This window comes from Limanda limanda, chromosome 12 (assembly GCF_963576545.1).
Source record: "Limanda limanda chromosome 12, fLimLim1.1, whole genome shotgun sequence".
Taxonomy (NCBI): Eukaryota; Metazoa; Chordata; class Actinopteri; order Pleuronectiformes; family Pleuronectidae; genus Limanda; species Limanda limanda.
The window spans coordinates 17,949,803-17,966,803 of record NC_083647.1 but is presented as its reverse complement, the minus strand read 5'-3'; the positions used below and the strand labels follow the sequence as shown (position 1 = coordinate 17,966,803).

The 17,001-nt window shown below is 44.0% G+C and overlaps 2 protein-coding genes across 2 annotated transcripts; both read left to right on the top strand.

Moving 5' to 3' along the window:
- Window positions 1-1,330: 1,330 nt before the first annotated feature.
- LOC133015904 (beta-1,4-galactosyltransferase galt-1-like) lies at window positions 1,331-8,816 on the top strand. Its single transcript, XM_061083194.1, has 4 exons — window positions 1,331-1,849; window positions 7,171-7,501; window positions 7,636-7,811; window positions 8,523-8,816. The coding sequence occupies exons 1-4, from the start codon at window positions 1,338-1,340 to the stop codon at window positions 8,761-8,763; spliced, it is 1,260 nt and encodes a 419-aa protein (XP_060939177.1). The 5' UTR covers window positions 1,331-1,337; the 3' UTR covers window positions 8,764-8,816.
- Window positions 8,817-12,442: 3,626 nt separating this feature from the next.
- Window positions 12,443-17,001, top strand: LOC133015654 (beta-1,4-galactosyltransferase galt-1-like). The gene is made up of 5 exons (XM_061082898.1): window positions 12,443-12,523; window positions 12,621-13,230; window positions 14,864-15,194; window positions 15,329-15,504; window positions 16,217-17,001. Exons 1-5 carry the CDS (start codon window positions 12,514-12,516, stop codon window positions 16,455-16,457), a joined length of 1,368 nt encoding a protein of 455 aa, XP_060938881.1. The 5' UTR covers window positions 12,443-12,513; the 3' UTR covers window positions 16,458-17,001.

The following is a 17,001-nucleotide window of genomic DNA, read 5'->3' as shown; positions in this document are numbered from 1 at the left end:
CAAATTCTTCTCAAGGTTTTTTCCTTCTTTATGAGATAACATGTGTTATGCTTAATGAATTGAAAGTATATATAAAAAATCAACAAGTCTTTAGTGTCTAGCTTCAAGTCAGCTCTTCATGTTCCACTGGTTTGAATCTACTGCATCCTGTTTCAGATCCTCTGATTTTAATTCTCTTTTTAATTACAAGCTAAACATTGTGAAAGTCCTCTTTTACCCTTGTATGACATTTTGGCTGCAGTAACACACAGTATCATTTTAATTCAGCCAAAACTAACTCATGATCTTTTAAAGCCTCTTTACTTACACAGGGGTTTTATTTACTCTCAAACAGTCATGTTGAAAATGGGTGGAACTTCTGTATGATGGAAAGCTTTCAAGATACAAAACAAACAAGATCGTATTATCAAAGTGAAATGAACGATAACAGGTCGACTAGTGGACACACTCACATAGTCCTGAGGAGAGGTCTAATCAGAAAGTACATATGGGATGGACTGAAGCTCCAAAAGGGAAATTCATTTTACAATCTATCCCATTCATGTAAATAGAATAAATACAATATTTAAAAACATAACTGACAGCAGCAATCAATACAGTGCTCAGATCCAGAGGAGCCAGTTGAGAACAACAGTTTCAGGAAGGAGACAATCCACAGCAGGGTTTCCCCCAGTGCTGTATAGGCCTGGCGGGCCGCCAGGCTTTTCTCCATTTTATCGATTAGTCGATTAATCTAAACGATTAATTTTCCTCCAAAAAAATCAAATTGACCATTTCAATTCAGTTAATTTTATTTTGATAACAAAAAACTGTATGTCACCATATAATGCAGCACAAAACAAAATGTAAACAAAGGGTCAAATATTAAAGTGCAAAACTGTAGGTTTAAACTAGCAACTCCAACGTGATAAAAATGAATAAAAAAGAGGGCTTATAAGTTAAGTCAGCAGTGCAACTCAAAAAGATATCAAAGTATCTATTTAACCCCTTATCAAAATAAAAAAGTTAGGTGTGCATATTAAACAAAGTGCAACATGTTTAGAGTATAAGAAACAATGGTGTCCAGCTCAAAATCCGACTCAACACCCCCCCCCCCACACACACACACACACAGTGTTATGGGTGGCTGAGATGCCTGCAGGTTGATTACTCTTCTTATAGGACATGTAATTCAATTCAAGAATTCTTTGCAGTTTGGTCAAAGTTAAACTCTCTAACTGTGGTTTCAAATCCCACCACAGGTTCCAATGGACAAGGTCAAAAATTTCAAATGGAGGTTGTTCCTCCTCTTCATTTGTACCTTCATCTTGCTCTGCATCCTCAGTGTGAAACTGCCCATGACGGATAGGTCAAATCCAGGACCCCACGGACTGAGCAAAACGTGTCCCTTTCATGTCTCTGATCAGACCATCACCCCCCTCAACAACACCAAGCACCTACTGGTGTCGGCCTTCATGGACCAGAGGGTGAAAGGCTTTGATATACGCATCATTGGCATCTTCAGGAATGACTCCATCCAACCCCTTCACTGTCGCTTCTGCTGTGAAGGTTTCTTGTCGATCACAACTCCAGCAAACATTTTACAACATTCAAACAGATTTGGATTTCCCTTCGTCGCGACAGATGTCATGTGTCCAATTCCTGAAAACTGCAAAGCTACACATGTCACTCTTCTGACTCAGCCAGAGAGTGGGATTGCACCTAAACAGATTTGGCTCCCGATAAGAAACAGAAAGACCAACATGGACGAGGAGGAAAAGTTGCAGTTTAACTTCACAGTCTGCATCTCCAACCTGTTTGGAGACTACAACAACGTGCTTCAGTTCGCCCAGGCCCTGGAGATGTACAGGTCAGTGCAGCAGAAACGCCACAAAACTCGGTCAGAAATAAACAACACCTGCCACTGCCACAAAAAATACTGCAAACGCTGGAAGGCTTCAGTTTGTTTCAGGGATTTTCGTGGAGAAGGGAGCGTCAGCTTAAATGGGCTGAAGAGAAGGAAGCAACTCAATAGGACAAACATAAAGCTCCAAGCGACACAACATCCATCCAGTATCATTGTTTCAGCATAAGAAAGAAACGATTTCAGACACTACTCAGTGCATTTTACCTGCACCGTGTTACCTTTCTTCGGCTCAGTATCTCGGCTCCGTAGCCGTGGCTGGGAGCGCACTGTTATTGTTCGTCTAGGCTCGTTGTCTCGCCGGTAACTAGCCGTCCGGTCGTGTGAGTTAGGGACGAGGAGACGTGCTCTTAGCTTTCAATCACCGCCACTCTTTTTTTTTTCTCTCCGTACACAAGAGTCACACTCATCACTCTAGGTGTTCTGTTAGTTTTCGTAACCCGCACAACATGTAGCCCCCTACCCACAATGCACAGGTACCTTACCCACAATCCCTAGGGGTACTACGTCATACAACAACAACACTTCACTAGGGGGCAGGCCATCCCTGCAACACTACCCCCACCTGGATGATGATTAAACCCTTAACATCACTCCAGCATTATAAAGGGAAAGCATTAGACATTAATGGTACAAAAACATTCTCCATAACAAAAGCCCTGAATTCCCACAGTCCTTGAAGGCATCTTTACCAAGTGGAAACAGCTTAAAGCAGGAGGTAATGTCCATATAATGTCCATGAAGCATACTGCATAGATCCTTTTTTTATGCAACAAAGATGTCTGTGACACACATACTGAAAATAGTGATGCTATTAATCAATCCAGTTACCTTCAACTTGCAAATGTGACAAATAATACCATTCCACCTTCTTTCCGGTTGTTTACTCTCATACTGTGATCTTCACTATGACATATCGTATAGCGAATTCAAAACAATAGAACAGTCAAAGGAATCTTTGACAACAATAAATAACTACAAAAATAGGCCTATAAATAATGTGCAAAACATTAAGAGGCAACTTTCATTGAACACTTTTGGTTACAACATGGAATTTTACAATTCAGGAACTCTTTTTTTTTTTCCTCCGAGTAGGGCAGCGATCCGCCTACACCCTGACTCAGGTTAAAGGCTGTTCACATTTCAGTGACCGACCAAGCTACCAAACCTCGCTGGTGGTTCTCTGGGCCGCTGGGACCTCCGGGCAGAGGTAATAGGCAGAGGGGAGACAGTTGCTGCGCCCCTAACCGGATGCTGAGTCCCAGCCTCATCCAGCTGTGACTGAGAAAGGGGGTCAGGAAACAGGCTGATGTCCGGCGTAGCAGGTGACGAAGAACTGGAGCTCCGGAGGGCCTCCACAGCAGGATCCTCTGTGTCTGATGGTGTGTCCCACAGGTTGAGGGGCCCGATGACTGTGTCAGATGCGTTGAGATCTGGCTGAGGGGGGTCCACCTCTACAGGTGCCCAGGTGTCTGTGTCGTCGAAGACCCAGCTATTGTCCAGTGGGGCCCTGGAATAATAGGGTTTGAGCTTGTCGTGGTGAACTACTTTGGCCTTGGCTCTGGGGCTCTTTTTAATCCTGTAGATCAAGTCGTCCAGTACGCCCATGATGAAGTAGGGACCCTCCTGGGCGGGACGAAGCTTCTGCACCCTGTCCTTAACCCTTTTGGTGCCTTTAACCAGGTGCCAGACGGCATTTCCGACTTTGTGTTGGACTCGACAGATGTTTTTGTCGTACTTTCTTTTATTTAAAGGCCCCATCAGATCGACTGCAACCTTCTCCAGGGGAGCACCAACTCGCACCGTGCCCATGGCGACCTTAGGTGTTTTCTTTGGGCGAGCTTTTGCAGCACAGCTGGGATGTAACAGGTCCTCACTGCAGGTGTCCTCTACCCCCACTAGAGGTTGCTCTGTCGGAATCACCATGGCGACTGCAGCTGTGATGTCTGGCAGGTCAGTGGGCGCAGGTGCCGCTCGGGCCTCAGTAGGTTGAAGATCCAACTTCCCCCACACCTCTGCTGGCTGGAGAACCCCGGCAACTGTCCCTCTCTTCAGGCTGATAGGCGCAGGTCCAGGATTATAGACTCTGATGGGGATGTTAGTGCGTTGCTGGGTCTTAACAACGACGCGGGCCGCCAGGACACCGTGCCTCTTTATGAAACCTTTGGTTGGGGTCAACATGATTTCTCCAGCTGCTGAATGACGGAGTCGGGCGGTGCCCGGCACTATATATTCACACCCAGACGCCAACATTGTGGTGCGCGCTACTCTGACAACGTGCACCTCGGGCTGTGGGCTGGACTTGAAGCGAGGTATCTTCTCACCGAAGAGAGTGATTTCTCTGTGACCATAATCCAAGTGGGCCTGTGCCTGAAGCAGGAAAGGGTGCCCCAGGATAACTTCCATGTTATTAGCTGTGTCTGCTATAATAAAGTTCACGTTTGTAACTCTGCCTCCGGCTCGCACTGGCAGGTTGACTTCCCCTTGGACTCTCAGACCCTCAGGACCGATGCCCTGCAGAGCTTGCAAGGTGGATGGCTGGATTTGAGGTCTGGATTCATGAGGGAAGGCATGGAAATGACGAAGGGGCAGTAGGTTCCTCCGAGCACCAGAGTCTAGCAGAGCGCATAGTTCAAGTCCATATATCCGTATTGGAACACTCATTTCGTCTTCTGAGCCTTTGGTGCAGCTGACCACTGTACCTGAGTAATGAACCGGAGCTGTGCTGGCCCTGGTTGCATATCGTTTGGGCTTACGTGGAGAAGGGCAGTTCCTCCGTGTATGCCCCACCCCAGAACAGTTGTGGCAAATAACCCCCACTGTCTCTTTAAAGGCTGAAACACGGTTGCTCTCAAGCGCCATAGCGGCCCTGGGTCTTCGTTCTGCGGCATTTCGAAGACCCGGCTGCATAAGCTCTTGCTGCCCGTCTGGTGGTTTCCCATCTGTGGGCTATCTCATAGGCTCTTGCCATGGTGGGGGACTTCTCCTCCAGCAACTTTTGAACCACCTCAGCATCAGGCAGGGCATTAATGAAGATCTCCACACTGATGCTGTCCTGCTCTGACTCTCTACGGTCAGCATATACAATGGAAACCTTCTCGTGGATGTCATCTCTCAGAATATGCAGGGGCTCGCTTGATCCTCTGACTCTCTGTCTCAGTACGATGCCGATGGCTGCAGCGTATTCGGAGCACAGCCCGTAGGCTGCCTCAATCTCATTCACAATCCTCTGATAACTCCACCGAGCAGATCTGGGGTTCTTGTGGACGATGGCACCTGCGGGGCCGGTCAGGTTGAATCTAAGCTGAACAGCCATCGTCTTTTCTGACCAGTGGTTTGCTTTAGCACAACTTTCAAACTGGTAAAGGAAGTCTTTCCATGAGCCTGTCCCATCAAACTGACCTGGGTTTAATGTGGGAATTCTTTCTCTCCCCCCATAGCGGTCATCATCATCCCTGGTGTCCATGTACTCACACTCCCACGCTGCACTGCTGGCCAGCTGGGTGGTTCAGGCAGAGCCCCCCTGTCAGGCTGGCCACCTTCACACCGGTCAAACTCCATGCTCTGTCGCGGTGCTGCTCCACAGTGTGCCGCTGAGCTGGGTTGAACTTGTCCTCCATAATGCTGTGTTGCATGTTGGGGCATACATGGGGTGAAAGGTGCCACGGCCGGCTGAAAGCACGATGCATATGCTGAAGTGGATGCAGTGTTCTCTAAACAGTCACAATTTCGCTGCAAAGCGCTCATAAACTCACTGCTTGTGGGCACTTGCTTGTGTGTCGGCGTGATGAAAGGGTTTGAGTGCGCCCGTGGTGGCGTGCAGCCGCCGTGGTCTGCTGCTCCATGTGCGGCTAACGTTAGCTCCATGCTCGGCTAACGTTAGCTCCATGCTCGGCTAACGTTAGCTCCATGCTCGGCTAACGTTAGCTCCATGCTCGGCTAACGTTAGCTCCATGCTCGGCTAACGTTAGCTCCATGCTCGTCACGAAGGGGTTGGTGCTGTAGCCATCCCCCGCGCATCCAGCGTTCTCCCGGTTAGCGATGTCCGCGCTAACCCGGGCAGCCTCTTGGATGTCCACCAGAAACGGATTCGTGCTGGAGTATGGTCTCGTAGCATTAGCATTAGCTCCGGGTGCCGACATCTCCTCCGCTAATCCGCTACAAACTTTTCTTTTCATCCCGGACGAGCCCCCAGTGTTACCTTTCTTCGGCGCAGTATCTCGGCTCCGTAGCCGCGGCTGGGAGCGCACTGTTAGTGTTTGTCTAGGCTCGTTGTCTCGCCGGTAACTAGCCGTCCGGTCGTGTTTGTTAGGGACGAGGAGACGTGCTCTTAGCTTTCAATCACCGCCACTCTTTTTATTTCTCTCCGTAAACAGGAGCCACACTCATCACTCTAGGTGTTCTGTTAGTTTTCGAAACCCGCACAACATGTAGCCCCCTACCCACAATGCACAGGTACCTTACCCACAATCCCTAGGGGTACTACGTCATACAACAACAACACTTCACTAGGGGGCAGGCCATCCCTGCAACAACCAGTAATGAAGTCATTGTCGCAGGATTATAACTCACAACAACAACAGTGTCAGAATGATTACACTAAGCATTTGGACAGATATAAAAAATGGCGAACACACACACACGGTGATGTCTACCAAGATTTATGATTTATGAACAATTCAGTCAAGTCAATTTGACTTTCAAATTTCAATCTTGAGGCCCTTCTGGTCATTTGGACGTCTGAAGATTGAGCCTTAGTAATGACTGGCCTGAGAATGGACAGAAAGAAAACAGGTTTTTGAATTGTTTATAAAGATGTGGTTGGTGTGCACAGTTTGCAGAGATAAGGGGAAATATAAGCTACAATGTTACAAAGGACATAATGTGTTTATAATTAGACTTGAACTGACACCTCATCTCAACAGCCGACGCTGTAGCTCTTACTGTATCAGGAACAGGCAGAAATCACTGTGACACTGAACCTGCTTTTGGAAATTTTCTAAAAGGAAACACTCCCAATTTTAGATTTCTAACTCTTGCTCCCCTGTGGTTTGAAAGTGCTCATAAAATGTTAACAACACCTCAGGTTCCACAGGTAAATTTTCAATTAATTATCCCAAATGCTTATTAGAAAATTTGTGGAACAAGGCCAACCAGTTACGAGATTGATCATGACCGTAAAAGTCCTGAGGTCACTCACATTTGAACATGTAATGCAACAGGCGTCGCTCCATTTATTTGAACCTTTGCATCACTTTTGCCCTCAGGTTGCTGGGAGTGGGCAGAGTGGTGATCTATAACACCAGCTGTGGCCCAGAGCTTGATCGTCTGTTGCAGGTCTACAGCCAGGACGGCTTCCTGGAGATAGTTCAATGGCCCATCCACCAACATCTGATTCCATCTACAGGTTGGCTCTTCTCAGAGCACGGAGGGGACGTGCACTACTTTGGCCAGTTAGCCACGCTCAATGAGTGCATTTACAGATCCATGGAGCGCTCACGCTACGTCTTGCTGAACGACATCGATGAGATTATAATGCCTTACCAACACGACAACCTGATGTCTATGATGAACATGCTCCAAGAGCAGCATCCAAATGTAGGATATCTTTCCTCTGTATTTAGGAATAACTCATGTATAACATTTACACATTTCTTGCAATTAGCGCTCATTTGTTTTCGAATTATTTCATTTCATGCCACATCTGTCAAACCTGAACCTATGCTCTGCAGGCCGGGGTGTTCATCATAGAGAACCATTTCTTTCCCAAGAAACCCTTTGAGGGAGACAAATCAGGTCCACTGCCTCAATGGAGAGGGGTGCCAGGCTTTAATATTATGGAGCACATCTACAGGGAGGAGCCGGACAGAACCAAATACCTACCCAACAAGTTGATAGTTAAGCCAAGGTAGGAGAATTTGTCAGAATGCTGAGCAGTTTTTTAAACATGATCTCCTCTTTCACATATGAAGAATGCAACAGGAGTTTGTCCGGGTCAGAGACGTTCACAACAGGACAATGTACAGAACATCCAGGCAAGGGGTGGAGCCTGGGTAGAGCATAAAAGAAGGCAGGACATAACGTATACATTTTGCTGCAGAAAGCAACGTTATCGCCAAAAACTCCCGAATCTCACTGTCTTACTCAGTGAACATCTTTGTCTGCATCTCCTTTTGTATGATATCTCTTTTTCATCCTGAGATATTTTTATTCTTTTTGTAATTTTAGTTTTGTGTCTGCTGTGTGTTATCAGCATCATCAACGTCATCACGTCAGCATTAACTCACTCACTATGAATTGTCAGAATGTTCCCTGTCGTATTCTCACATGGGCTCACTCTAACATCTTCCCACATTTTAACAGGGGGTTGGCAAGAAAAGTTCTGGAAATTGTCCGGGAAAAAAAGGAATGTGTCTATAGTTCAGTTCATGTCTGAAAGCAGCTTTCTTGAAATTGCAGGAGAAATTATATTTCCATGTCCTCAAAGCTCATGTATAATAATGTAGCTGAATGTGGCTCAAAAAGCTACAGATATTTTAAAAGAAGCTGTTGAAATGTATTAATGATAATGAGCATAAACACCATACTGAATGTCTAATTGACTGTGTGTGGATCACAGGGCGGTGGAGCAGACCTCGGTACACGAAGTGCTCAAGCAATTCAACGAAACGTTCAAGGTTCCGATGGAAGTTTGTCGGATCGTCAACTGCCGAATGACGTACCCAAAATCACAGCTGGAGCAACTCCGTGTAGACACCCGATTGTGGGACTTCTCAGATGAACTATTGACCAGCGCCATGAAGATGCTGAGGAGAGCCGGGCTGCTGAGCTCCGAGGTGGAGGGTCGACAGATTGGATAAACAGGCTGAGTGAATGCACATTCTCACCAGCTGGACATATTAAAAACATTTGAATAAGGAAAGAATGACACTGAGCTTTCACCTTTTTAATGGGCAGAGGGCCGATGTCTACTCACTATTGGGCCCCGAAGCTCTGGAGCGACTTGCCAGAGGAAATTAGGCTGTCAAAGTCAGTAGCTGTGTCTCAATTCAGGCCCGCATCCTTCAGCAGACTTGGTTCATGAACCTCTGTGAGCACTTGCTGAAATAAGGAAACAGTGGATTTCATATCTGCCAGCTGCTTTTCACTGCATTGCATCGGCCCCAGAGAGGATCCACCCGCTTGGATCCTCTGTTACTTAGAAATTACGCATTTACCAGCAGCATTTGAAGGAGCATTTGGCGCCAATGGTCTTTAAATGCAGCCTCTGAAGGATGCTGCCCCTGAATTTGGATACAGCCAGTGTCATCTTTTAAGTCCCTTCTTCAAACGTACTTTTACCAGAGAGCGTTACGTGATTGTGCACCTGCCTCTGTAGGCACATATTACTTTCTTGATATATGTCCTTTTAATATAACACCCTACTATATATTTTGTATAAAACTGTGTTTTATATTAAACTGGGCCTAGTGCCATGTATAAACGTAGCTACCCTGTTATTGTGCATTCAAAAATAAGCTATTCAAATAATACACCGGTTAATATAACATGCATGCAGAAGGGAGAGTGAATCCCCAAGCCATCTGTGGATGGCTCACATACTCCCACGTTAGTGAGATGTCTGACCCTGATGAGTAGCACACAACTTATCTAACCATGGACGGATGGAGGGAGAGGGTCATATCAGTCTTGACCTGTATTTGTTCTTCAGGTGGGTGAGTGAGGAAAATCCACTTTCGCAAATATATATTAATGTAAAGGGCTAAAGGCTTATCATAGCTTTTGCTGCCAATTGTCGAAAGTCTCTCTGGTAAGAGATCCAGAACTGGGTGAGCAGTTTAGTTTCATATAGGTTTCTGAGCTTATAGTGGATAGTACGATGAGCTTATCCTCCTGTCACTGTCAGGTGTTTGCCGTCTGCTGAGTTGTCTCTGAATGGAAACAGTATCCATGTCTTGTCCCTGCGCCAGGAGTCAGCCTCAGAAAAGTAGTTCCTAAACTGTCCCTTGAGGGCCTCCAAGTGCCCAAGAATTGCGCGTGTTAAGGGAGAGCACAGCAGAATCTCCCAGCTCATCAACTGATGGAAACAGAAAAAACATTCCCTCCCCGACGAGTTCCCTCCGATTTTTTTGAGAAAGCCATTCTGTCATACAGCTGAATGGCATGTGTATTGCGACCTTGCATAGAACTGTTAAGTTTGTTCAGCTCAGCTCACAATTCAGCAAGATATGCAGGTTTGTTGATCCAGACATCGCCACTGAAAAGAGCAGCTAGCTCTGTGCACTTTTAGAGTGAAACCTCCCGAATAGACGTGCGTAATTCCAACACAATGGAAAAACACTGCTCCACGTGAAAGCCATCGAACCTCAGAATGGTACAGTAGCCGGTGTTTTCTTATCCCTCAGCAGCACAGAGATTAGAGAAGAGAAGCGTTTGCAAAGCACTCTTCTTGACAATTTTGACAACTTTCACGACCGAATCCATGACATCTGACAATTCAGCGCTCATGTCTTTGGCAACAAGTGACTCCCTGTGTAGCCAGCACTGCGTCCAAATCACTTGCTGAGCCACATCCCTTACAAGTGCGATTAGTCCACTTTTTTTTTTAACTAGCCATGGCTCTTGCACCATCGGTGCACAGCACAATACATTTGGCCCATGGAATGGAATATTCTCTGAAAAAAACATCAATCACTTTGAAGATTTCAGAACTAGTTGTGCATTCAGGAAGCCGCTTATAATACAAAAATTCTACTAAATGTCCTAAGCGCACAAACGCCAGAAGCTGGGCGTCCTTTGACACATCTGTTTATTCATCCAATTGTAATGCAAATGCATCTGCCAACCTCAGCTTCGTGGAAAAAGTAGTTGGAACAACTTAATTTTAAGCAGTAATCCAACTTAAACGTTTGTGTTTATTGTAACAATTCTTAAGTAAGTAGAAATTAAAAATACCTTTCATTGCAGAGGAAAAGCTCATTGACCCTTACTCAATGTTGGTTGTTGTTTGAAGGTCATTTCTTAGTAAGTTACCGTGACTCAAAAAAGATCAACGCAAACTGATAATGTTAATTTTCTTTGTTAAGACAAGGTATTAGTATTTAGAGTGTACTGTTATATCTTTAACTGCTAGTTACTACATTGTATGATTTTCTAGGAAGTGTTTTTGCACTATTGTGGTTTGCACATCTCTCGTCCTATCCACCGTGTGCCTCTTTAGTGCATACTATGTTTTACTATGTACTGAGTAACTAATATGTTGCATATTTACATGTTCTGTCTACTTACAGTTTATGAATAAACCAGGGGTTAGAGAGGGACAGCATTTCAATCTATGTCCTGTAAAGTTGACTTGAAGAAAATAACTATATGTAAAGTAATATGTAAAATACTCAACATTTTAATACTTTACTTTAATAATTTTAGAACAGATAGTAGAGTATATTAATAAAACATATGGGTTTTTATGCTTTATTTTTTCCACTGGCATATGGTAAGTGATAACACTGACAGTTGTGAGATGTGTGCAATTTGCTCCACTCTGGAGATTAAACCAGTAACGCCCTCCCTATTCTGTAGAAAAGCACGGCTTTAATATTAACTACAGAGGCTGCATTTGACTGGCATCTCTGTCCACTTCTCTCAGAATCACCTCAGCTTTCGGTAAGTCACAGGATTTTTTGAGGATGATATTCACTGGAGGGAAAAAGGTCTCAGATTTTATTCTTTTTAAAATGATTATATGGGAAAATCCGCTACTATGTTTTTACAGGACTTATTCATTAAATTCCACTAAAGGTTTTTCCTTCTTTATGAGATAACATGTGTTATTCCTAATGAATTGACAGTATATATACAAAATATTTATTTGACTTTGCTTAAAAAATACGTTTTTAGCGTCTAACTTCAAGTCAGCTCTTCATGTTCCACTGGTTTGAATCTACTGCATCCTGTTTCAGATCCTCTGATTTTAATTCTCTTTTTAATTACAAGCTAAACATTGTGAAAGTCCTCTTTTACCCTTGTATGACATTTTGGCTGCAGTAACACACAGTATCATTTTAATTCAGCCAAAACTGACTAATGATCTTTTAAAGTCTCTATACTTACACAGGGGTTTTATTTACTCTCAAATATTGTCATGATGAAAATGGGTGGAACTTCTGTATGATGGAAAGCTTTCAAGATACAAAACAAACAAGATCGTATTATCAAAGTGAAATGAACGATAACAGGTCGACTAGTGGACACACCCATATAGTCCTGAGGAGAGGTCTAATCAGAAAGTACATCCGGCATGGACTCTAGGTAGGCAGAGATATTAAGCTGATAAGGAAAACGTATTTGGGGATTATTTATTAACTTCACCAACTTGTGTCATTAACCTGTGTCTGTTTGTTTGTCGATTGATTTGTTCGGATTCAGAAAACTGAATCAATCCCAAAAGGGAAATTCACTTTATAATCTATCCCATTCATATAGATATAATAAATACAATATTTAAAAACATAACTGACAGCAGCAATCAATACAGTGCTCAGATCCAGAGGAGCCAGTTGAGAACAACAGTTTCAGGAAGGAGACAATCCACAGTGTTATGGGTGGCTGAGATGCCTGCAGGTGATTACTTTTCTTATAGGACATGTGATTCAATTCAATAATTCTTTGCAGTTTGGTCAAAGTTAAACTTTCTAAATGTGGTTTCTAATCCCATCAGAGGTTCCAATGGACAAGTTCAAATATTTCAAATGGAAGTTTTTCCTCCTCTTCATTTGTACCTTCATCTTCCTCTGCATCCTCATTGTGAAACCGCCCATGACGTATAGGTCAAATCCAGGACCCTACAGACTGAGCAAAACGTGTCCCTTTCATGTCTCTGATCAGACCATCACCCCCCTCAACGACACCAAGCACCTACTGGTGTCGGCCTTCATGGACCAGAGGGTGAAAGGCTTTGATATACGCATCATTGGCATCTTCAGGAATGACTCCATCCAACCCCTTCACTGTCGCTTCTGCTGTGAAGGTTTCTTGTCAATCCCAACTCCAGCAAACATTTCACAACATTCAAACAAATTTGGATTTCCCTTCGACACAACAGATGTCATGTGTCCGATTCCTGAAAACTGCAACGCGACACATGTCACTCTTCTGACTCAGCCAGAGAGTGGGATTGCACCTAAACAGATTTGGCTCCCGATAAGAAACAGAAAGACCAACATGGACGAGGAGGAAAAGCTGCAGTTTAACTTCACAGTCTGCATCTCGAACCTGTTTGGAGACTACAACAACGTGCTTCAGTTCGCCCAGGCCCTGGAGATGTACAGGTCAGTGCAGCAGAAACGCCACAAAACTCGGTCAGAAATAAACAACACCTGACAATGTCAGAAAAAATACTGCAAACGCTGCAAGGCGTCAGTTTGTTTCAGGGATTTTCGTCGAGAAGGGAGCGTCAGGTGGCTTAAATATCACTGCAGCGTTTACAACTCGTGCACTCACATTTGGCATCCTGTCAGTATGCTGTAATAAGGCTGCAGGCAAAGATTTCAGATCAAATCCTCCTGGGCTCAAGAGAAGGAAGCAACTCAATAGGACAAACATAAAGCTCCAAGCGACACAACATCCATCCAGGATCATTGTTTCAGCATAAGAAAGAAACGATTTCAGACATTCTCAGTGCATTTTACCTGCACCGGTAATGAAGTCATTGTCGCAGGATTATGACTCACAACAACAACGGTGTCAGAATGATTTCACTAAGCATTTGGACAGATATACAAAATGGCGAACACACACTGGACTACATAGTAATTAGTGGGTGATTTCTGACACAGCTTTCGTTCAATTCATTCATTTAATTATAGGACAATTTGTACCAGACTCACGCACATATTTGAAACTGGTGGCGCCCACTATTGTGGGATTTCAAATATTATATAGCACATGTGATTCCAAACTCTTCAAAATATTGTACTGTTTTTACTGTTATAATTTATATTTGTTATTGTTATATTAAAGAAGAAAACAAATGGGGGGGTATTTGTGGTGCCCACTAATCCTACTCAAGACACAGTGATGTCTACCAAGATTTATGATCATTTGAGAAATTGTTAATGAGTTAGGGCCAATTTCCTGTTCAGCTAACACCTTGTGACATGTATTGTCAGAATCCTTTGAAATATCTTTAAAAATGAGATACAAGCTTCCTTCATCTTTTAATCAGCTTGGTCAAATGATGATATGAAATATGGTAGTGATTGGTTTAGGAGATGTAAAAAATACAGTTTTTATGTAGGGCATGTGGAGCTGGACTAGTGTGACAAATTCAGTCAAGTCAATTTGACTTTCAAATTTCAATCTTGGGGCCCTTCATTACAGCGCCACCATCTGGTCACTTGGACGTCTGAAGATTGAGCCTTAGTAATGACTGGAGTGAGAATGTACAAGAACAAGAACGGACAGAAAGAGAACAGGTTTTTGATTTGTTTATAAAGATGTGGTTGGTGTGCACAGTTTGCAGAGATGAGGGGAAATATAAGCTACAATGTTACAAAGGACATAATGTGTTAATAATTAGACTTGAACTGACACCTCATGTCAACAGCCGACGCTGTAGCTCTTATTGTATCAGGAACAGGCAGAAATCACTGTGACACTGAACCTGCTTTTGGATATTTTCTAAAAGGAAACACTCCCAATTTTAGATTTCTAACTCTTGCTCCCCTGTGGTTTGAAAGTGCTCATAGAATTTCTACAACAAGTACATTTTCAATAAATTATCCCAAAAGCTTATTAGAAAATTTGTGGAACCAGGCCAACCAGTTACGAGATTGATCATGACCGTAAAAGTCGTGAGTGACCTGAACTGAACAGGTTCAGTTCAGGTCACTCACATTCGAACATTTATTGCAGCAGGCGTCGCTCCATTTATTTGAACCTTTGCATCACTTTTGCCCTCAGGTTGCTGGGAGTGGGTAGAGTGGTGATCTATAACACCAGCTGTGGCCCAGAGCTCGATCGTCTGTTGCAGATCTACAGCCAGGACGGCTTCCTGGAGATAGTTCAATGGCCCATCCACCAACATCTGATTCCATCTACAGGTTGGCTCTTCTCAAAGCACGGAGGGGACGTGCACTACTTTGGCCAGTTAGCCACGCTCAATGAGTGCATTTACAGATCCATGGAGCGCTCACGCTACGTCTTGCTGAACGACATTGATGAGATTATAATGCCTTACCAACACGACAACCTGATGTCTATGATGAACATGCTCCAAGAACAGCATCCAAATGTAGGATATTTTTCCTCTGTATTTAGGAATAACTCATGTATAACATTTACACATTTCTTGCAATTAACACTCATTTGTTTTCGAATTATTTCATTTCATGCCACATCTGTCAAACCTGAACCTATGCTCTGCAGGCTGGGGTGTTCATCATAGAGAACCATTTCTTTCCCAAGAAACCCTTTGAGGGAGAAAAATCAGGTCCACTGCCTCAATGGAGAGGGGTGCCAGGCTTTAATATTATGGAGCACATCTACAGGGAGGAGCCGAACAGAACCAAATACCTACCCAACAAGTTGATAGTTAGGCCAAGGTAGGAGAACTTGTCAGAAGGCTGAGCTGTTTTTTAAACATGATCTTCTCTTTCAAATATGAAGAATGCAACAGGAGTTTGTCCGGGTCAGAGACGTTAACAACAGGACAATGTAGAGAACATCCAGGCGAGGGGGGGAGTCTGGGTAGAGCATAAAAGAAGGCAGGACATAATGTATACATTTTGCTGCAGACAGCAACGTTATCGCCCAAAACTCCCGAATCTCACTGTCTTACGAAGTGAACATCTTTGTCGGCGTCTCCTTTGTGTATGATATCTCTTTTTCATCCTGAGATATTTTTAATCTTTTTGTAATTTTAGTTTTGGGTCTGCTATGTGTTATCAGCATCATCAACGTCATCACGTCAGCATTAACTCACTCAGTATGAATTGTCAGAATGTTCCCTGTCGTATTCTCACATGGGCTCACTCTAACATCTTCCCACATTTTAACAGGGGGTTGGCAAGAAAAGTTCTGGAATTTGTCCGGGAAAAAAAGGAATGTGTCAATAGTTCAGTTCATGTCTGAAATCAGCTTTCTTGAAATTGCAGGAGAAACGATATTTCCATGTCCTCAAAGCTCATGTATAATAATGTAGCTGAATGTGGCTCAAAAAGCAAGAGATATTTTAAAAGAAGCTGTTGAAATGTATTATTGATATTGAGCATAAACACCTTACTGAATGTCTAATTGACTGTGTGTGGATCACAGGGCGGTGGAGCAGACCTCGGTACACGAAGTGCTCAAGCAATTCAAGGAAGAGTTCATGGTTCCGATGGAAGTTTGTCTGATCGTCAACTGCCGAATGACGTACCCAAAATCACAGCTGGAGCAACTCCGTGTAGACACCCGACTGTGGGACTTCTCAGATGAACTATTGACCAGCGCCATGAAGATGCTGAGGAGAGCCAGGCTGCTGAGCTCCGAGGTGGAGGGTCGACAGATTGGATAAACAGGCTGAGTGAATGCACATTCTCACCAGCTGGACATATAAAAAACATTTGAATAAGGAAAGAACGACACTGAGCTTTCACCTTTTTAATGGGCAGAGGGCCGATGTCTACTCACTATTGTAGAGAGCAGGTTGGCAACTAAAAGGGGACAAGGGCCCCGAAGCTCTGGAGCGACTTGCCAGAAGAAAATTAGGCTGTCAAAGTCAGTAGCTGTTTCTCAATTCAGGCCCGCATCCTTCTGCAGACTTGGTTCATGAACCTCTGTGAGCACTTGCCGAAATAAGGATACAGTGGATTTCATATCTGCCAGCTGCTTTTCACTGCATTGCATCGGCCCCAGAGAGGATCCACCCGCTTGGATCCTCTGTTACTTAGAAATGACGCATTTACCAGCAGCATTTGAAGGAGCATTTGGCACCAATGGCCTTTAAATGCAGCCTCTGAAGGATGCTGCCCCTGAATTTGGATACAGCCAGTGTCATCTTTTAAGTCCCTTCTCCAAACTTACTTTTACCAGAGAGCCTTACGGGATGTGAACCTGCC

Coding starts and splice junctions, on each gene's coding strand:
- LOC133015654 (XM_061082898.1), top strand. Junction 13,231..14,863: donor CAGGCCCTGGAGATGTACAG/GTCAGTGCAGCA, acceptor TTTTGCCCTCAG/GTTGCTGGGAGTGGGTAGAG. Junction 15,505..16,216: donor AAGTTGATAGTTAGGCCAAG/GTAGGAGAACTT, acceptor TGTGGATCACAG/GGCGGTGGAGCAGACCTCGG.
- LOC133015904 (XM_061083194.1), top strand. CDS start 1,338: ATGACGGATAGGTCAAATCCAGGACCCCACGGACTGAGCAAAACGTGT. Junction 1,850..7,170: donor CAGGCCCTGGAGATGTACAG/GTCAGTGCAGCA, acceptor TTTTGCCCTCAG/GTTGCTGGGAGTGGGCAGAG. Junction 7,502..7,635: donor TCCAAGAGCAGCATCCAAAT/GTAGGATATCTT, acceptor TATGCTCTGCAG/GCCGGGGTGTTCATCATAGA.